We start from the raw sequence: 24,141 nt of genomic DNA, 5'->3' as shown, positions 1-24,141 counted from the left end.
CAGCTGCAGCAGAGCGCTTGCCGGCAGGGCAGTGCTCCCTTGCCTCTCAAGTGACTTTGGAACAGTGGTCATGCTACTACACCTACCTACCATAGCTGGTTAAGGGTGCTTCAAAGCTCTCTGTGCTGCCTGGACTGGCTGTTGTCAGCGTTACAGAGCTGATACTCTGCATCTCTTTTGGATCCATTGCTGGGGCTGTGATCAGCAACTCATGCCCTTTGATACTTCACACTGTAAAAGAAGCAAAAGACCAGCTCGTCAGTGTGCTGCTATTCTTTGAGAGAGCTATTCCTGCTGTTTTATAAGGTTAAAAATACTTCTGGATATGCTGAAAACCCCATCTGTTTGAGTGATTATTGGCAGAAGACTGCTGCAAGTGAGCAGGATAGCTTATGAGTGAAGGAGGTGGTGGTGTGCAAGTTGATGTATATCTCCAAATCCTGTGGTATACAGAGAGATGGAAGATGTGGTCAAGTTTTGAGTTTTTATGTGTAACTCCTGTTTTATACCTTCAGATCTCTGTCAAAACCATTTTAGGCTTTGATTGTATACTCTTCTGTCTCTTAGGTCACAGAATGAATAATTAACAAAGTAACTCCCTGTGAAAGATAGCAAATTAGCCAGATAAGCATTGTTTAGAACCATGAGGAATCAGTTAGTGATCTGCACTAGCGAAGGCCATTTTTGTCTAGTAATCCCTCCATGCTTTTAAGCCTTTGAATGTGCTGTTGGCAGAGGAGATAACAGGATTCCTTCTCCCTCTCTTTTTTTGTTGCAGGGATTTTGCACAGAAACTAGCCAGTGCCCTAGCCCATAATCCCAACTCAGGACTCCATACAATCAACCTTGCTAGCAATCCACTTGAAGACAGAGGTACTGTAACTTTTACATTTTTCTCTTGCTATAAATATAACAGGAGGATTATTGCTGCTTTGGTCAGCTTTGCCTGAAGAATAGGTTATTGTTTTGTGCATAATGCTGCTGTAAATTTCTGTTGTCCACAAATGACTGAAAATTGCCATTCTTTTTGACTTACACATATCCATTGGTGTGTTGAGAAATATTTAAATGCCTTAAACCAACCTTGGATTTTAAAGGGAGATAGAACACACTGATTGTTTAAAAAAAACCCTCTAGTTTTAAGAGGTGTGCATTTTTAAAAGAAGTGTAATCAGCTGAAAGATGAAGCACAAGACAGCTTTGTTTCTTGGATTGCATTTTTCTGATGGTTTTGTGTTTTTATTTCAGCTGTAATGCCATATTTCTTTTCAGTATGAAAATTTCCCCTTTTCATCAGCTCTGTGCTGGCCTGCCCTGTTGTGAGGTCTTGGTGATGTTCAATAATACTGGTGTAACAGGCATTCCTATGGAGCAAAGTGCTGTTGACTCCACCAGATGGAAAATCAAGCTGAACAGCTCAGCTTTTCTCAGACTGGGCACCGCTAGGCATGATTTCAGTACAAATCAAGTCATTCCTCTCCCTTGTCTACTCTTTTTTCACCCAAGAGGCATTTATTTTTAAAATAAGGTTACATTCTTTCAGTCTGGAGTTGACCCTTCAGTGCTGCCCATGTGAGGTTTCCATTTGCTTCACTTAATGCATTCTAGGCACACAGTGTTCTGGGATCAGACTATCTTGTGCTCCTGTTGGGCCAGAAGAAAAATATGAATTTTACACAGCGAGCCTTTCTTGTGTTATTTGGTTTGTTTGGGGGAAGTTTTCTATTCTCTTTGCTGTCATGATTCAAAATAGAAAAGCTGTTCATTCTGATTGCAACCTGATGGACTCAGACTGTTGTTAACACAGAATTTTGTAGGTTTTTCGCTTTCTACATCTGTATCACTTTTCTTTTGACTAGAAGCAGGTATGATATGTTTTTGTTTTTAACCTATTCTGAGTAAATTTTTATTTGAAATTGTTCACATGAATTGCTTTAACTCTTCTGATTACCTCTTGCCTCCTGATAATTGCTTGTACTCGTTAAGAATTCTCATCACATGAAAGGCAGCGCTTTGCTGAAGAACGTTATTGTTACAATGTGCCGCAGGCCTGCTGCATTTGACAGAAATTTCTGTTACAAGCTGGAAGAAAGGCTGCTACATTGTTGATTCTGCTTTTGAAGAAGTGTATTTAGGTTGTGTTATTTGAAAGGGTTTGCTTTTTTTTTTTTTTATGTCCTAAGGAACTAATTTTTATCTAGGAAGCAAAACAATTGACGAAACATTGGGTACTCTACAGTGCAGGGGATCTTTTTTTTCATTTTTTAAACATATCCATGAGGGTGGATATGTTTATGTTGCTTTCTTTGCAACAAACCTATAGATTCAAGCTGTTCCGCAGTATCCACATATAAGACAAAATTGAAATGCAGAAACTACAATTTGGAGAGATTAGTATAGTTTTTTCATTATCTCAACCTCTCCTATCAAATATGCAATTAAAATTTGACCTTTTTGTTAGAATGAGATAGGTTATAGAGTACTTAGAAATTAATTATAGTTGTAATATGCAAATATTGGAGCTTTTCAGTTCAAGAAAATTTCCTGGGTGCAAGGTAGATTTGACTTTGGTAAACTGGAGCAGTAGGAAGGATTTCACAAGTTAAAGTGGAGATTCATTTAAACATATGGATTTTGGAAAATACCTTTTGAAAAATCACCTGCAGGAACTGGAACTAGATTATTTTACAGTTGTAAGGGAAGTCACAGAGTTGTTTGTTTTCTGGAGAAGATCGTATCATACCCTGTATGAACACAAACATGCACTAAGCTATTAGAAACTGCTGAGTACCAATAACTGAAGGCACAATATTATTACATATTAATGCAACTGTCTGTATTCCAACAGCATGGGAAGAGGGTTTAATTTACCTAAAGCATAGGACCTGTCTTCACTTCAAATACAGTGCAGTGTTTATATGCAGTGATTTTTTTTACTGAGACCAGTCTCTTAATTTGTGTTTGGCTCTCCTTTATGGCACTGTCAATATTTGTGAGACTAACACCGGGAAAGTTTGTTATCAGTCTTGTCTGTAAAAATCTAGCCACACTGAATTGATGGCGGTTTTGCTTTTGGCTCTACTAGGATCAGAATTTAATCTCATATTTTGTTAAAAATAATGCAAAGCAAACATACTGAAGCCCAGTAGCGCTCAAATTCCAAACTGTGTGCCTGGATGCAGATAACTCAATTTCTGCCATGTGAATTCTCATCTCTGTTATGCCATTGGCAAAAATGAGTGACCTAAAGGGTGCTCAAGGGCCAGAGTAACCAGAAGGAGTTTTTCTTTTCTGCACCAGATTCCTGTATCTTATAAATATAACTTAACCTCCATGCTAGTAAGATGTGAAAAATTGTTCATCTTGGCTAGAACAATAATTAGTCTGCAGATTGGTAGCTAAATACAAAGATGGAGAGGTAAAACGATTTGCTGCATGTCAGTCAAATTGCTTAACTGCAAAAATGACATTTATTGTATCCTTAGTGATAGCGATTGTCCTTATAGGGCTATGGAAGAAATTCCTGTTAGTATGATTTGATTCATTCTTGCTGAAATTGGTGAAGATATCCGGTTACCATTGTGCTTTACAATAAATGATTCCAAGGTCTCATGGGTCTAATGCTTTAGCAATATAAATAAAAAAGTGTGTATTGTTTTGAGCTGCATGGGTGTTGCATGCAACTCTTTTACAGAGAGCATTAAAAAAACCCCTACCACAGTATCTGCAAGGTAGCTGGCTCCTTCATTATCAATGATAAGTAAAACAGAATAAAAACAGAGTAAACATAGGTATGTGACCTACAGTTTCACAGACTGTTTCATGTCTGTGTATGTGGAAAGGGTGTCAGCTTTTTAATTTACTATGTTTTCAATCAAGTAAAAGGTTTTACCCTCTTTCTCTGTGCCCTTTTCTCTCCAAATGAATTGCTGTAGACAACTGTATTTCACACCTCAGGTTAAGCCTGGAGTTTTTATGTTGTTTTTTTCCTCTAATAAATATTTCACAGCTTAGTTGCATTGTTATTTAGGATGTGCCCTCTTAATCAAATTTCAATCTTTTGCTTAAAATGGAGCATTAAATTTATGGAGTGTGGAACTTGGACACACTGTGTAAAGGCTTTAATGAAAAGTGCCTTCTTATGGTTTTCTTCTTTTGTTGAATATGTGCTGAGGTAGTCCAGTCTCAGCATCTTAATAGGTTTTTACTGTTTAGGATTGCAAGCAGTTGTGGTATTTCCAAGCCTGTGTCCTGGCTGGTAGCCTGCAGGCTGCTGTAAGGGAATTAAGTGGTCGTTTTGACTTGGTAAAGGTTTCAGGTTCTTAGGGTTTGCCTCAGAAAAAGAGGGTAGTGTTAGCTAATGTGGGTGCCTTTCTTGCCTTGAAAGCCCTTCCTTTTAAAAGAAAATAAAAATAGTTTGAAGTTTCCTGTGAAACAGCTCTGTTGGGTTTTAGTTCACGCTTAGATTTTTTAATTTAGTTTTTTTCTGAAACATAAAGCTTCCAGATTTTCCAAGTGCTGACTGCTTGGTGTGATAGCTTCACTTTGACTCCTTCCCAAAAGTACGTGTGTATTATAAAGTTTTTAAACTAATTAAGGAAGATTACTGATGTTTAAAAGCAAAGTTTCCTATCTGTTCAGTGGGATCTTGATTACATCAGTAAAAGGTTCACAAAATGACAGAGCCCACCTGCACAGTGAGTGCAGTTCCTCCTTAATTGTCACTGGTGCAGTTTGCCCCTGATGAGATTTGCTGGGAAAACCTGAGGTCACAGAGCTCAGACATCTGTTTTGTCTTTGGCCCCCCCAACAGGTGTGTCGTCTTTGAGCATCCAGTTCGCCAAACTTCCAAAGGGACTCAAGCATTTAAATTTATCTAAAACCTCCTTATCACCTAAAGGTATGTTTTATAAATACGCCTCTTTTTCTCTTCTAAAACTTTCAGACTTACATACAAAAAATACTTTTTCTTAACAGATTATAAAATGATTAATTTTGTTAAATATTTACATGTATTTTCTCAAAGGTGCAGCTACTTTCTTTTGCAGTCCTGGGTTGCTGAACCCTGGACTGGGTTCTGAGTAGCCTTCAGCACTTTGATAAACTCAGACTTGCTTCTGTAAGGGTTAAGTTTGAACCTGTATTATAAAGGAAGACTGAAATTAGGATTGACATGAAAGATATGTTTCATATGCACTTTGAAAAAAATGTCTGAAGCAAAAATGTGTAGAGAAATTTCAAAATGTTTTGTATACAGTTATTTTATAAATCAAGCATTGTGACAATGGCTGGTGAGTGACTTGCTCTGACTAAAGATTTCTTTGTTTTATGATTCACAATTTCTGATTTTATATTGTCATTAAAATGGTTGTATATTTTAAAAGTGATAGCAGCCGTGAAACACAAGTCAGATGCTTTCAGGATTTTTTGCGTTTTTGTTTTACAAATAACAGGAGCAGTGACCTCTTACAGATTGCACAAACCCAGGGTCTCCTGTATAGGTAATGGGTGTTAAAAATAGAGAAACCACACTGGCATTATTGCTGCTTTTTTTGTAGATGTTGATGACCTGGAAAAGATGACTGAGTTAACAGTATGAAGGACATTAGCTGAAAACAGACAGAAACCATGCCCTTTTATCCTTTTTATTAATGCTCTGTGAAGTGCAGATTCTGTATTCTCCTTAGCTTCAAGGATTAACCTGGAGAAATGTGGGTGGGGTAAAGGGCTTTTTGCTGTTTTATTATGAGTGCCTATGGCTCTTATTATGCTTAAGTAAACAGTAAATCCTAACATGAATTTATTCAATAATGATTTTCACTAAAAATACTTTTATTAAACTCTGGGGTTGTTGTTTTCTACTGCTAACTCAATTTTTGGTGACAGTTGATTAAGAATCTTGACTAATGTAACATGTACTCTTGTAATGAGATACTTGTGAATTTAACAGAAATTTATGCAGTGCTGGTATGTTCATTCATTCTCTACTTTCCTTCATGTAAGCTGAATTATTTCAGCAAGTGATTGTGAAGTTTGAGTCGAGAGAACATTCTAGCAACATTTCCTTCTTCATAAAGAGTAAATGCCAGCTTGATGAAGTTCACCCACACATCTCTTGTCAGTGAAAGTGAATTCTGAGGTTATTAAAAGAATCTGAAGGTTTTTAACATCCTTTTTAAAGATGATCTTTGAGCAAAAGCTGAAAATATTTTCCAGTATGTCTAATACTGATGACCTTCAGATTAACATGTTACCATTAATGTTGTCCCATGGAAGCTCCTCAGTATTTCTTAAAAATAGTATATGCCATGTCTTAAAAAGGGAATTCTTACAACCCTCAGGCACTTAAGCAACTCAGGTTGCTGCAAAGCTGTCAGTTTTTCTCTAACCTAAGAAGACAGTATTGATTTGATTTTAACTTGGGAGGCTATTTTTGAGATTGTAGTACTTTCTGTGGAGAAAGTCTAAAAGAGTCCCTGGATCATGGATTCAGTAGACTCCAAAGTGCATGTATTTTTTCCTTCAACCTTTTTTTTTTCTTTTTTTTTTTTTCTTTTTTTTTCTTTTTATCTTTTTTTTTAAATTTTTTAAAGCTTTTAATAAATTCAGAACAAGCACTCATAGGTTTTGACCTTATTTGAAGAGTGCTTTCTATTTGAGATAAATTTCTAAGATTGGCAAGTGAAGTTCAGGTGGCAACTTCCTAGCTGATCTTTCTTCAAATATTGTATGTCAAAGTTCCTGAGAGCTATTAACAGTCTGAGCCTCCTGAGAGTGGTAAAAGAGCATAAAAGATTGTCTGCAAATGAAAGTGAGATTACTGTTAGAGTATAACATGAGGCAGTGTGAAGTTCAAACATAAATTTATTGATTTGAAGATTCTGGTTAAATGGAAAATTCTAGTATACTCATTCAAAGATAAAGCTTGCTTTTCTGAGTCCAAGCCAGAGGCTAATTTAAAAAATCCCTCATTCACATTGTTTGCCTTCACTGATGTAGCTGATTTCGAAAAGGTGGCCCTTTTTAGGCATGAAACAAGCAGCATTATGAATTGTTTGATAGCTCCACTTCTCCCTCAAACTCAGACACTGCTTCTGAATTTCCAGAATTGGTTCTTGGTTGTACATGCTGAATTGCTGGTAGTTTAACCCAGCTGGAACCCCAGCTGATAGCTAAGAACCATTGAGCAGCCAGTACAAAATTACATTTGTTCCTTCTTCTTGGTGTTGCTTGTAAACATTGTTGAGAAGGCTCACTAAAGTGAATCCAAAGCTCCAAAGCTGTAATGTCAAATATTTAAATAGAGCTTTGAGATCTTTCCAAGTTTCAAAAAGTATTAGTTTGCAGTTTACCTTTAGCAATAGGGTGTAGATTCAACAGCACCATCTCACGATAAAAGAAAAATGACGCCAAGCAGAAAAGATTTGAGACTTGACAAAAGTGTTGCTGTGCTTTGATACTTTCCAGTTTCAAAAGCCTCCTGAAACCAAGAGCCATACTACTAATATGGGAGACTTTCTTAATATTTGAAAGCTCAGAAAATTAAGTCACTGACATAGGTATTTTTGTCTCCAGTATCTTGCTAGCTGTTTCATCCACATCCTCACTGGCAAATCAGTTTCTTAATAGTTTTTAAGTGAAGACTGGACGTGTTTCATCCATTGAATGCCCATCCAATTTCACTGACCAGCTGTGAGAAATCGTTGAATGTTGTGTAGTAGATCACTTGCCTTCTGAATAGCTTTGGCCTGGCACTTAGAAAAAAACTGCTGCATCAACTAAAGGACACAGTGATGCTTATGCATGTAAGAAACACATGCATGTAGTGCTTGAAAGACAGCAAAGACCATCTACAATAAATTGAGCAGTTGATGATAAGCTGCAGAGTCCTCAGATGAAAGTTAGATTTGAAGGAATCAGAAATAGCCATGTCCTAATTTGTATTTTGAAAAGCTGAAAAATTTCAATGGAAGAAAGCCCTGACTGGTTTGTTCCCAATGTGAGCTTTTTAATTTTAATGTGAAAAATATGTGTTTGTTCTGATAAGCTACTGAGAGTCTTTATGCATCTCTTGGTACTTTTAATTAGCTATTTTTATGAAATTACAGGCAAATACATGAATTGAAATATTTTTAATTTCTAGGTCTTGTCAGTCGCTTTTGAAGTTCTGGCAATTATAATTGTTAATGTATTTGGTCTTCCACATATGCTTACATCTACTTCCACAGATAGTTATATCTAAATATAATTGTTTATAGGAAGACACTGGCTTAATTGTGTTTTTAAAATCTGTTTGAAAATGGATCTGGATACATCCTGGATCTGGGACATATAACCCACTGTGGCTCCATCAGGGAAGTTGGGAGAATGTGGTCCAGGTGGAACTGGGCATGCTGTGTCAGGGAAAGGTCTCATATCTGCCTGGTGATCTGAATTCTTCAGCTGCTGTACAGTGACGGCAATTGGAGGTCATTATAAACATTTGTGTGTGTCTGTGTTCACTGAAATTGTGCGCTTGCAGGCTCTGGGCCAGTTTTGTGTGGAGCTGGCTCAGCTGAGTTGTGACCTCTTTTTTGGCAGGGGTGAACAGCCTTTCCCAGTCACTGAGTGCCAACTCGCTGATCGCCAACACGCTCGTCTATCTCGACCTCTCAGGGAACGCGCTCCGCGGAGATGATCTCTCAGTAAGCGCTTTCCTCTCACCGGGGAGATAATGAATGCACGTTTTAATTCACGGTTGAGAGAAAGGCAAAAACCTTTTGGTTTAGAACCTTTTTGGCCTTTATTTCCATAGAGTTTTAGTAGGCATAGAAAATAACAGTTTTGTTTCTACTCTTTGGTATAAAGTCAGAGAACTATTCCACACAACTAAAATCCACATAATTTTGGTTCATGCCTTTAGTCTTTGGCTTCTGCTGATACATGAGAAAAGAGCAAAGATACCACTGTTTTTCAGTGAATTTACCTTTCTCTCTGAGTTCTGTTTGAAAGTGGCAAAATGCCATTAAAAAGCCTTCATCATCTTTTTAATGATAAGAGCATTACAAATTTTTCATTGAAAGGTTGGAAGCAAATTATTTCTTTTGACTTGTAAAGAATTAGTTTCTGTTTTTCAATATTTTTGTTTGTATAAATAAATTTATGCTCCTTGACATGTGCTGTTGAAACCCATGATTCTTTGAAGAATGTAATTATTTTTTAGACTCCTTTGTTCACTTTATTAATTGCCATGAAGGTGGAGCTCTATTTCCTCCATAATGAAATCCACTTACTTCTCAATTTGTATATACTCACTTTTTGACTGTTACATTTGCATTTCACTTTCACATCAAAAGTTATGTGCATGTAACTGCCAAGTTTTGAATTCTAAGTATTGAACATCTAGAAGATACAAAACTATGGTCAACCAATCTCATCATTTAAAGTGCAGTCAGATATGACTTTTGACTTTTTCACATGTCTTACTTGCAGATTCATCAGCATATTCAGGGAACTAGCCTTTTCAGACATGAGGTGAAAAGGTCAGTGGGACAACAGGGTTTTAAAGGTAGCAAATAAGCAGTTAAATGTAAGTAAAGACACACAGTGAATTACTCTGAGAGAATAACATAGTCAATAATGTAAAAACAGAAGGTAAAATAAAATGTAATAAATAAATCTTTGGCAGGCAGTGTTTAAAAAAACCTAAGGTCCACCTACAATATTTTAAGAGATAAATGCAGAAAGTTGGGCTTTTCTTAGCCTATCAGAGGGATGGTTCATAGATAAAGATTACAGGAGCAAGGAAATCCTGTTATTTAGCAATTAAAATAAACCCTAGGAAAGCACGGAAATTTTTTAAGTGAGGACCTCTCTTGCATTGTAGTTATAGGGGCAAAATGACCTAATTTTTGGGAAGATGGATCTATTTTAGAAATGTTAAGTGTGCGCTGTTTGGCTGGATTTCATGTGGAGTTGAGCTTTCCACTTTTCTCTGAATTAGGTCACACTTTTATCTTTCTGTGTTGCTCTCTGAGACTAAAAAGAGCCCAAAATGAAACAGTGTATAGTAAGAAGTTTTACATATGCTAACATTTACATGACATATTCTAGGCAGCACTTAAAGCCATCTTAAATATTAAAATCTTAATATTAAAATCTTGTTACTGGTTCTATATTCTCCCTTAAACCTGTATTGTGCAGCTGATATCAAGAATAACCATTGACTTCAGATGCAAATTAATTGCTTCCCTCATGCTTAAAGGGTCTGGCTTTAACTTATGAACCAATTAGCCTTTCTGAAGTGTAACAGCAGTCTGAGTGACATCACAAATCTTTGTTTAATTATCATCTTACTTAATTATTATCTGCTGTGAAAGTTAAATGCAATAACTCAAGACCTGTGCTTTAAGAGAAATTTTGGGTAAGCGTAGTCTGAGCTCCATTTTCCCACTATTTTTTAAAAAGAATGATAGCCTACAAAAGTAAAACAGGTTGTATTGATTAAGTGAAGTTTCAGGTGATTTTATAGTAAAAGCTGAAAATGCAATGACAGGTAGTGATCCAGTAACAGTTGTCATAATATAAAAATTAACACCTCTAATTCTTTCTTACACCTGTAATTATAGAGCCTGTACAATTTTTTGGCCCAGCCAAATGCCCTTGTTCATCTGGATTTATCCAACACGGAGTGTGCACTAGATATGGTAAAGACCATTTTTGTTGCTATTTCAATGCCAAGGAAACATTCCCCACCTTCTATCCCTAGGTACTTTTTTGGGTTAATATAAAGTAAAATGATTTGCTCGTATTTTGAACCAGGTGTGTGGAGCCCTCCTTCGTGGATGTCTTCAGCATCTAGCTGTTCTTAGCCTCTCAAGGACTCTGTTTTCTCACAGGTACGATTTAAATGTCCTTACCCTCAATTCCTGCAGTATTTTAGTTTATTATTTTTTGTGCATATGTAGCACCCTTCTTTTTAAGAATAAATCTAAGACTTATTTTATAAAGCCTTAGAAGTTTTAGTGCTCGATGAAGTAGGTACTATTTATTTTAAGCAAATTATTTTCTTTCCCTTTCTGCTCTTTGCTAAAGGTCTGTAAAATAAGCTACCTCGTCTAATATCTGTTTGTGTAGCACTGATGCAGCAGAAAGTCTATAGCTATATCTCTTTTGTCTCTAAAGGGCATAGCATCACACTTTGAAGTCAGGCTGACTTGATTCCTCTTTATATATGATTTTTAAAGTTTGCATTTTTCATGATTTGGTGATGGTTACAAATGCTTTTTTTCCTGTTTTGTCTTCTTCTGGGAGGAACTGCCTTTGAAAGTCTTTGAGATTGAACATTTACTTTTTAGAGTACTTGCATTGTAGAAAATATTAGCATCCATTTTCTTCAGATTGAAGCCTTGAGTCCTTATCAAAGATGACACCTAATTGATGCTAAGGTATTCTAGCATTGAGAAATTATTTCTAGTGGTGAAAAAGCAATTTCAGGGTTTTGTTCATGTCTTGTTTGATCTTCTGCTTGTGAGATGTAAGTATGTTCCCTATTAACCAGATCTAAATGATCATTCTTTGTAGTTCACCAAACAGGAGGTAGATAGTAATGTCTTCTGTGCAGCAGTGCAGTTGTGAGGATTGTTTGTTGAATCAACATTTTGATGACATTATAATTCTAAGCTAATTGAGAGCCACTGATTACAGAACTGCTGAAGGTAGAGCAATTAAACCCTAAAAGATCATTACATTTCTGATGGCTTGCATTCAGTATTTATTGGAATGAGGAGTGTCTAAATGCTACTTCTTAATAAATTTGTTTACTTACAGAAAAGGAAAAGAAGTCCCTCCCTCCTTCAAACAGTTTTTCAGCAGCTCACTTGCTTTGATGCAGATTAACCTTTCAGGAACTAAACTCCCTCCTGAGCCTCTAAAGTAAGAATTTAATTTCATTTTCTCCTGTGCCTAAAACCTAGTTTGCATTGTTGTTGTATGAGTACCTCATATTAAAAAGGAAGGGGAAAGAATTCTGCTTTCTTCTTTTTTTTTTTTTTTCCCTATTGTACATTATTGATATTATTTGTGATGGTCACACATTCATAAAATGTTCTTTCCATCTCACAGTTGAGGCTATTAATCATATTTTTTGCTCTGGGAATGTCACAGTTGTTTAGCTTCTGTCAGCATTTTCTGGGATATATTTCTTTCTTTGTGGCTTACGAACAAAACTGCTCCACAGTGAAATGGGATTATAGGCTTGTGTGAGCGCCATTCCTTTGAGACTGCATTATTGCAACAGCCATAATGAAACAGAGCCTGTTGCAGTGTTTGGGAGGAGAATCCTATTGCACAGAGCTATGTTCTCCTTTCAGGGGAGGAGACGATGGCAGCCGTTTCCAGGAATGCTGAGTGAAATGAGTCTTCTTGCATGTCACCCAGCCTGTGACTAACAGGTTCTGCAGGCTGAGGGAAATTGTGAAGCACTGTCACCCTTCTTGTGATGTGTCTGGATTTGAACTGTGTTGAAATTTTCAGACATGAAATTTAAAAGTGTGTTTTAAAGTCAAGATAGGCCTAGAGAGATAGTTCTAGTCTAGATAGGCCATTCTGTAATTGTGGCAGAATACTGGTGTTTTGTTTGGCTTAATTAAAGAAAGGGCTCTTTTCAAAGTGTCATCTTCCTAACTAATATGTGTTAAAATACACATAACCTTATCTGTAGCAGACATCTAGACACACGATCACTACCTATTTTGCAATCTTAATATGGATGTAGGTGCATGGAGGTATCCTTGTATTGTTGGGAGCCTGCCTTCTGAGGGGAAGGGGAATGGGGAGTATCTAATGGACAGGAGCTGATGGCAAAATTGGAGATGTGGGATGTAAAGAGTAGTTGTCACTACTGGACACGAAGTAAGCACACAAACACTTGGTAAATTCAAAAGCCAAAGAAGAGAGCATTTTATTCGAGCATCTGATATTTATAGAATTCCAGAGGTGACCATGGAGTGGAGGATGGAATTACCACCTCTCCAGCCACACTGGTCAAACCAACAGTCCATCAATTCTCTTCTCCCACAAAGAAGAATGCAAAACAATTATTATTTACATGAACAGTGCATGAGAACTCCAGTAGAAATATGTAAACAGATCAGAAGGCTGAAGAAGTTTTATGAGAAATTTAAGACTTTCAAAGGAAATATAAAACAAAACTTAACACTTTTAAAAATCAGGGCAACAAGTAGTTAGTGAGAATGGGATGGATGGAAATGTTTTGATACACTCTGGAGGAAGCTAAGGGAGGGAAGAGTGACAAGTGCAACAGCAGAAAGAGTAGAGTATGCAGCTTTGGAGTTTTTTCCCTTAATGCAGGTCAGTATTAAAGAAGGCAGTACAATATCACAGAATGGGTCAGGTTGGGAGGGACCACAGTGGGTCATTTGGTCCAACCTCCCTGCTCAGGCAGGGTTATCCTGCAGCACTTGGTACAGGATTGCATCCAGATAGTTCTTGAGTATCTCCAGTGGGGAAGACTCCACAACATTTCAGGGAAACCTGTTCCTTGCATGGTCACCTGCACAGTAAAGAAGTTCTTCCTCATGTTCAGGTGGAACTTCCTGTGCATCAGTTTTTGTCTGTGGCCTCTTGTCTTGTTGCTTGGCATCTGTGAGAAGACCCTGTTGGTTAAGTCGGATGCAGTGGATTGAAATCCATATTCAACTGCAGGAGCCATTTTAGCTCTGACCTTTCACTTTGTTCTGTGTGATACTCTTGGTTGTTGTTGTGCTTGCTTAGACTTTGCCAGTATTAGGTAGGTGTGGTACAGATGTGTTTTCAAACAGAAGGTGATTTTTTTAAAACATGGTTGACTCTGATTAATTTAGAGCTATTGATCCTATGGTGGACGGCAGCAGGGGAAAAAAAACAAGGATGGATGTGACTATTACAGAAGATAGTATTGGTTTGACAGGAAAAAGAGAATACTGTGGAACATTTGAATATATCCCCAGAGATTAGGAAAGGTGAGAAGCACCAAACATTAAGGTTCATTAAGGTTCTCTTCTTGTCATGTTTAGTATCTCATATGGTATGAGGAATTTGAGCAGGTGAGTGCTGTACAATTGCCTGTGCTCATGAAAGATGTTCGTATATTAATTTGTCCCAAAAACTTGTGACCCTTTGCCTGCCAGCTGGGCAGCAAATGGTATCTTCCTAGTCCTTTTCAGTCAAAATAGGCATTAGCAAAAAACTGCTTCTGGTAATATTTAAGATAATCTGGCTCAATTTGACTGAATTGGGTTGGAGGGAGTTACTTGCCTGACTGGTGTTGGTGGAAGTAAAGAGGCAATGATGGGGAGCATAGGATGAGCTGAGAGCAGAAAGCTCTTTCACTAGACAGAAAGCTCCAGGGAGAGGCAAAGTCCAGCTGGACATGAATGGTCTCAGAGCCTCCATGCCACTCTCAGCTGTCTGGTATTTTGGCCTGGACTGCTTTTGTTCTGGTGACAGCGTTCACCTCTGCCTGGGAGGTATGACAAAAGCTGTTAGTACTTTTTGGTAATTTCTGTGATGTGCTTTTTCTCTGACCTAAATTTTTCATTCAGTTTGAGCTGAGTGTGTCACTACAGAGGACTTTCATCTGCAGGACACCTTGCATTACCTCTCAAATCCTACATGGCTTGACTAATCGACTTCAAAAATGTCCTGTGGAAGTTAATCTGGTGTTAAAAGGACTGAGGATGTGTATTGTGGGACAGCTGCTTAGCCTTTTGTTCTTAAGTGCAAGAATTACAAAACTTCTCCAGAACCATCAAGATCACAGTGTTGGTTAAACACAAGAAGATAGATACACTTTTTTTTCAGGCAGACTTATTTGTCATTGCCAAGATTGCAAGAGTACATGAGAGATGGCACCAGGAAGAAAATAAATTAAAACTATGGTATCATAACAGTACTTTCCTGGCATCATTCACCAGCATATATAAAAAAAAAAAACAACTTTGGAATTGGAGCTGTCCAGTGACAAAGGAGAAGTTCCTGGTTTGTGTCCATGAACCAGAAGTCACCAAGTTGAATGTGTGATTCAAGATCAATCCTGCCTACAGAAAAAAGAGATAGATAAAATGCAGATACCTAACATCCTGAGTTCCAAATTCCCCTAATTAATTGTTATTTGATTTCTTTATACGCTTCCTTTAGCTCTACAGTTGTGGTACGTTTAATTGCATGTGCTAACTCAGTGAGTTTAAAGATTAATCAGTGTAGTCTGTGAGGGACATGAACTTGCTTGGAGAGTGGAAATCAAGCCTTTCAGGGAGTAAGTTTGCTGATAAAGCTGTACTATGAGGATGCCATGGTGGAGAGAGGGTATATCTTGTACATAGGTAATATAGTTAATACTCCATTTGCAGCTCACTCTTTTTTCCACCATTTTTTAACGGAGGCAGTTTGTACTCTTGCCCTTGTTGAAGTATAAGTTGGCATTTGTGTTGAATTTTACAGACATTGCCAAAAATTTGGTCTGTCAGTGCTGTAACAAGACAAGTCACTGATATGCTTCTCATGCAAATGCTAATTACAAGGCCAGTTCTTGCATTCTGCATCATACACAGTTGATAAGACCTCTCCATGTGTTGCCATGTGTGTGATTTAAACATAGTGGCCAAGTGTAAGTATAAGATGTCTGGCTTCAGGTCCTTTTAAGGCTGGTGATTTTTTCATGACAAAGAATTGAGAAATAAGGGGATTTTCTTAGGGTGAATTTATAAGGAAGAGGTTAGGAAAAAACCCTTTTTGTTCCTTCCTGTGAAAAGTGTACAACTGAAGCAGCACTGTATGTCTTTTTTTAATCTGCGCTTCTTTTATGCTTGCACTGTATTTTTTTATTTCCTGGAAATGTTTAGGAAGCTCTTTGCAAACTTACCATCAGCCAGACTGACTGAATAAAAAACATGTCTGGGTAAGAAAGATAGACAAGATCATCTAAAAATTTGTGAGAACTGTTGCAGAACTTTTATTTCCTCCCCACCTTGCCCCCCCTTATATATTAATAGCTTAAGTAAATAAGCACAAGACATTTGCCTTTGTTAATAGGGAAGGTCTGATTATACCTGCAGGACAGAAGATATAAATAGGTTTAAATGAAAATCTGCCCAAGGCATACACATTTCAAATGTCGCTTTGACACATTACTTGCATAGCAAGTGTGTAGACAAATGGCTCATCAGAAGGGGTTGGTTTTTATCTGCATGCATCAGTCACTTGGTTAGCTGCTTTTGGCTGAAATGAAGGTGGAGAAGGAAGCCCTTCTGTTTCTCTGTTGAATTATTAATTCAAAGCTGCATCTATTCTGAAGATATTAGAAGGTATACACAGATTTTGTTTGTTCCCTCTCTATTACACATCCTGTTGTGCTTTCTGATTTGACAGTATTAATATAAGTGTGATATTAACACTAACTTTTAGATGTGGAAATGAACTTTTAAAAGTGGATTTATGAAAACCATAATTAGTCATTACTTCATGTGTCTGCCAGTCTGTCTAAAGGCAAAGGATACCATTGCATAGGGATGTCATTTTGAAATCTGTAAATATTTGTTGGTTTGTGGACATGGAGAATTTTGTGATACTGGAACATGCTCCAGCCTTTGAGTGTTACAGGCATTGTGCCTGACTGAAATGCCTGCATGGCATCTTCCGTTATTTTAAAAACCTAATGTTTTCCTACATTTTTGGAAAATCAGAGAGTTTGTATGGTTGTATGACAGAGCACTCCAGTTTTGACCATTTGGTGCTCTTTGAAAGAAAATGTTGAAGAAAATTTATCTCTGATGAATGCTGTTAAATGTTGATGGTGCATTAACTTTAGAGTTTCTTCATTAGCCTTACATCCCTGCAGTTTTTGAAGCTCCTGGAGTGTTCTGAATGTTGCAGGCTTGTGTGCCATTATCATTTAAGAAATAACTGCTCAGCTGGTGTCATTTTGAAATGAATCTTTGCTTTATATATGTATTAACCTGTGATCACTTAGATGATGATGTAAAGCTGCTCTTTATTTTTTTTAAATGGTTCTAAAATTTATCTTTTTCAGAGCGCTTTTATTAGGCCTGGCTTGCAATCACAATCTGAAGGAGGTGTCTTTAGACCTCAGTAGCTGTGAGGTAAGGAATATTTATCAGGATGTGTTCATAATGTGCAGTGACAAGCTTTTAGAATTCCTGTGAAATCCACTGGGCAAGATATTCTTTCTCCTAGTCAAAAGTTTTAAGAAAGGTAGAACTCATAGAAGCAGTGATGGTAGAAGTTGGGATGTATGTTACAGCATCCTAAATAATGAGTACAGAGGTTCAAAGCACCTGACTAGCAAAATCCTCCTTGCAGTGCAGCTGTAGTACACACTGAGCCAGCCTGTTGGATGCTTAGCAGCTTCTGCTCTCTGGAGCTGTGATTAGCAGCAGGATTTTCCAAGGTGCCCAAATTTGAATGGCTCTAGGGAAGCTGCATGCCCTGAAGGCATGTTTTCTCTTAGATTGTCTTCCTTCAGAACTGAAGGCATGCTTCCTCTTCTGCAGGTTTGCTTTTTAACCTTGGGAGAAATTCTATTTTCCTAATCAATTAATCAATTCAAGCTAATAAGGTACTTTGGTAAAAGTTATTAACATAAGAAGCACTGTAAGAGTGGCCTCTAGAATAAGTAAGAACAGTTGTGGCAACTGATCTTGTTTCCTCTTGCTTCCCTGTGCTTTGCTGTGCACACTGTTTCCCAGGATTGCCCATATTCTTGCAGGATGATTCCTTCACGGTTAAAGCAGAATTTGAAAAGATCAGACACAACCCTGAGAAGCCACTTGAAGCAAAGTCATTTTGTAGAGAACTGTGGTGGACTCTTGCCAAAACCAACATGAACCAGTTTATGCTCAGGCCTTCTCTGACTTCCTCGATTTTTAAGCTGCAAAGAAAGCTTCCCATTTGTTAGATACTTCCAAGGCCCTCTGAGTATTAACTGTTCTAGAAGTGCCTGCAAATACAGTGGTTTCCCTTTAGGTAGAAAATATGCAATATTGATAACCATGTTGGAGTGCAGTAATCCTTGCCTTTAGGTTTGTGGTCAATTGCTTTTGAAATGTGCACAGACTTCCTTATGAAGAAAAAACCAAATAATTGTGAATGCATATAATAGTTTCTGATATTTTAGACTTTTTGTAAAATATTATTACTTTGAAGAGAACTAGATGTAAATTCCAAATAGAAAAGCTTTCAAGTCCAGTATATATGCTTCTGACTTCTGAGTAGAGGGGTCACACGGATGATAATTTATCTTTCAGAGGAAGGAAGGAAAAGGGAGGAGTAATTAACATAATAAAAATTAAGTCCTATGATCATAGCCTTAAATGAATAAATCAATAAAACACAAATATAAAAAATAAGAGTATAAATTAGCATGTAAATCAACAAGGGCTGACAGGAGAGAAAATATTACCCTTTAATGATATAACACCCAGCATGGGATGTGAAAGAGCCCTTCAAGGAGCAATGAGATTTATTGGACACCAAAGCACTTGTGGTCATGGCTGACTCTTGTGACAGAAAGGAAGGAATCCTGCCCAGCTCAGTGTTGCATCCCTGTAGCTGGTCCCTCCAAACTGACAGCACTTCCTTAGATCTTTCCCTTAACATTTTTTTTTTCCCCATCACTGAGCTTTATCCATTCTCATGTGCTTTGGAAAGAAGTTCTGCTTCCACCAGCAGGGAAGTTGATGTGCCAGCAGCTGGGAGTGCTCTCAATGAGCCCATCACCTCTGGATCTTGCTCCATCTCTCCCTGACCCTCTGGGATCTGGGCAGGGTAACATACACCAGGAAAGAGAGTGGTGGGATGCTTGGAGCCAGTCACCACTACTCCCAGTTCCTGCAAGTACACACTGCTAGGGGGCTATAAAGCTGATGCTTCAGCTTTGCCCTCTTCTTTCCTGCATCAGGCAAGCTGTACTCAAGTTTGGAAGGATAAATCTGTGTTCCTTCCCTCTCCCACCATTTTTCATTTGCTCCCATAATTTTCTGGTAGATTATCTCCAAGCTTAATCATTTTCTATTGCTTGTTTGGTTGTTTTTTTTTAATTATTTTTTACTATGAAAATTACATTTTTATTTCTACCTGCTCAGCACTGATGTATTTCACTCTTTTCCCTTCTGCTTCCCTTAGCTTGGTCACTGTGTAAGTACCCTCCATGCTTTACCTTAATTGTTAAATCAGTAAGCAGCTTTGTTTGCCCTTCCCATGTTAGTACCTCATAGCTTTGAACACACTTGGCATTTTTAATTGTAGAAGGATTATTCTTCATTTTCTGATAAGAGCTTTTTTTTTTTTGTAGTCTCAGAAGTATGTCATATAGAAGGTGTTGCAGAGGGTGTTTTTGTCAGTATCAATGACCACATTGACAAGCAGCACTTCAATTCATCTCTGCTTATATATATATATTTATGTGCATAATATTTTAACACAGTTGCAGCAAATTGTGATCCTAAAAGTGGAATTTTTGCCATCACTTTCAGATCAGCTAGATATCACCATTTGTGCTCATGAAATGTTTATATATTTAAAATTTTGAATGTAGAGTTATCTGGTACAAGATTGAAAGCTACTCCTGAAAAATTGTCCACTTCAGCCCTCAAAGTATATATAGCAATGAGCATTTGGATTCTATTGTGAGTATAATTTTAGTGCATAGAACTTTACCCTACCAACAACCAATCCAGTTCCATGTATGATCTGCCACTTCCATAGATTCTACAGTAGTAGATGTGACACTCTGTGTGAAATGGTTGTCTTGTGGTGAGCCACACTGAGAAAGCAGCACAAAGCAAAACTGAATGATTTTGGCTTTCATACAGCAAATGCTATAAATGGTCTTACTAAAATAAAGTTGAGTTAAATTTGCAGCACTTCTGGCCCCAATGCAGCCTGTAATATGACTGCTTATTGAGAGGATGAGGTGAAGGATAGGCAGGCTTTGATTTATGGAGAGGAGGAAAGGTGCCTTATGTTCTGTACTTCTCACACATTTATCACACAAAAATCTCATGTGATTTATGATTTAGGTGTTGTCTTTTACCACCATTCTCCAAATATTCAGGTCAAGTTATTCAGCTGCTTGTTAACCCATCATATAGCTCAAACTTTCCAAAAAGTGCCAAATCAAGTCTTTATTGAAAAATGCTTCTAGAAGGCATTTGTGGCTCTTTAATTATAGCATGGATAAAAGTTGGTGGTCCACAGAAATATCAGCAGGTAGATTCAGGATGTTTACCCAAGTAAGTGAACTAAGTAAAGTATTACACGGTTTTTATGCACAGGAGGTGAAAAAGCCTTGAAGAGGTTTGAAAAAGCTTTCCATTCTTTTTGAAGCAAATAATGTGAAGATAGAAAATGGAAAAATAAAATTTCCATATCATCTTTTTCCACTTTAGCTAAAATCTTTTACTGGGAGATGTTTATAAAGAGAAATGCACCTTGTATAAATGTGCATAGCTGCAAAAAAAAAAAAAAAAAAGGAAAATGCTTTTGCTCCTTTGGAAAAAAAAGGTTGTGTTAATTCAGTAGCATTAGTAAATAAGTGTGTAAGATTTCATTTCTTTAATTCTTAATGTTGATGTTTTCTCCTAGACCATTTCATTGTTTTTTCATTAAATCCTGACATTTCTTTTATAGTCATGTAATATTTCAGATTAATAATATCATAATTGATACTTTGCAGCCAGGCATTTTTGTTCTTGTTGCAATTTTTTTTTCTTTTATTGTTATTTCTTAAGAATGACTATATTACAGTTTTCTCTTGTTTATTGTCTTTTATGGCTGTTTTACAATTGGATTATTTGAATTTTCTTTTCAGCAACAGGGAGGCATAATTTAATTGAGGGGTTTTTTTTGTATGCCCCCCACTTATCTTTTGGGCACCTTAGCATTGTGCTAAGATCTGGAAGAAGATGCTCACTGTAAGGCCTGACTGTAGTGGAGTTCAAGGGTGCCAGTGTTGCAAGCTGATAGGCTGGTCTAAGTTTTTTTTTTTTTTTTTTTTATCACCAGACACTGGAAATGTCCTGGGCCGTTCATGTAGAGAATGCTCACCCCAGTCCTTCAGGCACTGCCCAGCAAAAGTGCTAAAGCATTTGCTGTGTTTAACCATTTAAGTATTTTCCCCATTTAAAGGCTGAGAGGTAGTTTAAGAGAAAGGAAAGAGAGTCCCTTTTCTCATTTGTATGCAAATACTGAGAGTAAGGATGAGAACAGTAGGGATGTGTGCATAGGCTGTCATTTTGATGTCTATAACTTCTTCTGTTGCTGTTGTTTTTGCTGCTGCTAGTGCCTTCTGTATTCACAAAGCTCCTACCACTGTCTTCTGTGTGATCTTGAAACCATAACTAGTTTGCAAAAATGGATGATGTTTTGTCTCTAGTTAAGATCTGGAGGTGCACAAGTCTTGGAAGGATGCATAGCAGAAATACACAATATCACCAGCCTAGATATTTCAGACAATGGTAAGTGCACAGAAGAGGAACGGAGGCTTGTGCAAGTCAAGAAATGTTTTTTGTTTCAGCTCTCAGTGTAACCAAAGATGGTTGCTCTTGCTTTGTAATTATTGGCCATGTTGGTTATGGAAATGTCTCAGACCAAGACCTCTTACTAAGAAACGTTGAAATACTTAACTGCACCCTCATAAGTTTTTTGTTTGAGATCAGTGTAACACACCAGTATAAAATAATGGCACCGAGCTCATATTAGATCCAGAGTAAATTAGGTTTAAGTACAAGAGGATGCGAAGCTGAATGAAAATTGGAAGTGTAGTGAAAGAACTAAGGGAAAGGTCTGATACTGAATGAAGCTGAGGGGGAAAATCTGGAGATAAGAGTCAAGAGCTTCAGGTCAGAAAAGGCCTGCTTGAGTCTTTGGAAAAGTCTTTGAATAAGTCTTTGAATATTTCTGCTTTGGAGTCTCTGTGCTTCCTAGCACAGGTATTCCTGGGAATATGAGCTCGCTTCTCATCTTGCAGATTCAAGGTGTAGATGTATGAACTGGAAGAATTCACCTGCTGTGTTTCCCCCTCTATCAGCCAAGTGCAAAAGTATTTCAGAAAGAGATTCCCAGTACAGTGGAATGCCCAAGAAGAGTGGGATGGACAAGTGGAAAGCTGTGAGAGCTACTGATCCAGCCCAGTTAGGCAAAAAGATTTGTTTTTCTAAATAAAGACAGATATTTGAAATCTAAATTATGCTGTGAATCTGAATTTGAAATCATTGTAGTCTAGCTAGTGGACTCCTCAAATACATAACTAGCTTGGGAATAGTAAAGTTAATTTTCTTTTACTCAGGAGTAGAATAAAATTTGCCTTGTTTTTCAGGTCATTTTATTTGTAGTGTGTTATGTTAGCTTTTTTTGCAGGCTTTTGAAGGCTTTGAAATATTGTTGGTACACAGCTCTACTAAGATAGTGATTAGCATTATTTCAGAATTCTCCAAGGAACTTCAAACTTTGCCTGACAGTGCGAGGAACTACCCTTGGGTGGTTGGACTGTGGATAAGGGACTGAATTCTCTTCTGTGTTTCTGAGAGGTGCCTTTAATAGCTGATTAGCATGGAGATTTAAAGGGTTTATTTTAGAGAAAGCATTTATTCTCATAGAAAAGCAGAGGCACTAATGAGAGAAAGATTTAAAGACAGAAGAATGGAAATTTTTCCACACATTTTTGAAATTAGTACACTGATATAATTACTTGAATATAGCATCAGTAATTGGACCTGGTCTGGGTGTTTTGTGAAACTGTGTTTTAATTCCTAACCTAATCTGATTCTTTACAGGCCTAGAATCTGACCTCTCAACCCTTGTAGTCTGGCTTAGTAAAAACCGATCGATAAGACACTTGGCGTTAGGCAAAAACTTTAACAACATGAAATCCAAGTAAGGATTTTCTTTCTTCTAAATAACAAGAGAATGGATGAGGAGAAACTGCTGATTTCATCATCTTCCTAACTTTTCTTCCCTCAGAAATCTCACTCCAGTACTTGATAATTTAGTTCAGATGATTCAAGACGAGGATTCAGTGAGTATCTTTCTGCCTACTATCATCATGTGTATTTGTATCCTCACAGTCTGTTTCTGATAATTTTCTTCACTGTGTTAATTTGCTGCATAAGATTTGATCACAACCCTGCACAGATACATCCAACATTTTGAATTTGTTTTGTTTGGGTTTTTTGGGTTTTTTTTGTTTTGTTTTTTTTTTAGATTGTAATTTGGATTAACTTCTGGCATGTAGGTGAACATTTTCTGAGAACAGTCTTAGGATCTGTGGTTGTTGAAAAATATTCATTTTAAATAGTTGGATGTGTGTAACCTAGTTATTTATGTCTAAATTATACAGCTCTTTAGGCACAAATTTTCAGAACATTTGTGTCCTGATAAGAGATTACAATGGTAATGTTCTCAATAAAAATGTTTTTTTTTTTTTAAATTTATGGAATGCATTATTTCCTGATAGCTGTTCTTGGGTATTAACTTTTTTTTTTTCTTGGCAAAATGCAAGGTCACTGCAGTGATCTCTCAGAACTCCTTCCTTCTTCAAAAGATGCAAATAAACCATTCACTGTGCTGTTTTTTACCTTTCTAAGTCATGGGAGCAATTTCATAAAACTTTTTCAGGATACTCTGCTGGGATGCTTGCCCACGTCCTTAATTTCTACACTCTTTTGTTATTCTGAAAGACTTCTGTGGTTGGATTTGTGTTCTTGCCTGTTCTTGGCTTCCTAGTTTTGGTTAGTAGGGGGTTCTTAAGATGCTTTGTTACTCTCATGCTTGTCAATCTTTATTTATCTACTCTTAGTCCTTTCTTTCTCCTTAATTTCCTGTGCAAGTACCAAGCAAGCTTTCCTCATTCTCCAGACACAGCCTACTGTAGACTCAGGTTGTCTGAACACCTGCTCCTTCCTGTGTCTTTATTGTCTCACCTCCAAGTTCATGCTCTCTATATTAACTGCTTGGCTGTCTTCTCCTCCCATCTGTGTCTGTATCCTGGCAGTTTTAACCAGAATTTCCAATGTCTCTTTCCTTGCAAGGTCATTAGACTCAGATTGCATGTTCCCTTTTTCTTAATTCTCAATTGTATTTGAAGTG

General features: G+C 37.3%; 1 protein-coding gene across 5 annotated transcripts in view; it reads left to right on the top strand.

Annotated features, from left to right (window-relative positions):
• CARMIL1 (capping protein regulator and myosin 1 linker 1) overlaps nt 1-24,141 on the top strand; it is a 187,131-nt gene that overhangs the window by 96,877 nt on the left and 66,113 nt on the right. For all 5 annotated transcript variants that reach the window (XM_053947615.1, XM_053947607.1, XM_053947591.1 and 2 more), the window contains exons 11-20: nt 779-873; nt 4,814-4,900; nt 8,581-8,684; nt 10,608-10,685; nt 10,801-10,877; nt 11,809-11,913; nt 17,069-17,138; nt 21,431-21,512; nt 22,830-22,929; nt 23,017-23,071. In XM_053947615.1, the coding sequence (XP_053803590.1) occupies nt 779-873; nt 4,814-4,900; nt 8,581-8,684; nt 10,608-10,685; nt 10,801-10,877; nt 11,809-11,913; nt 17,069-17,138; nt 21,431-21,512; nt 22,830-22,929; nt 23,017-23,071 (853 nt within the window). The remainder of the gene's footprint in view (nt 1-778; nt 874-4,813; nt 4,901-8,580; nt 8,685-10,607; nt 10,686-10,800; nt 10,878-11,808; nt 11,914-17,068; nt 17,139-21,430; nt 21,513-22,829; nt 22,930-23,016; nt 23,072-24,141) is intronic.

This window comes from Vidua chalybeata, chromosome 1, assembly GCF_026979565.1.
Source record: "Vidua chalybeata isolate OUT-0048 chromosome 1, bVidCha1 merged haplotype, whole genome shotgun sequence".
NCBI classification, from domain to species: domain Eukaryota; kingdom Metazoa; phylum Chordata; class Aves; order Passeriformes; family Viduidae; genus Vidua; species Vidua chalybeata.
This window is presented reverse-complemented; position numbering and strand designations above follow the sequence as displayed.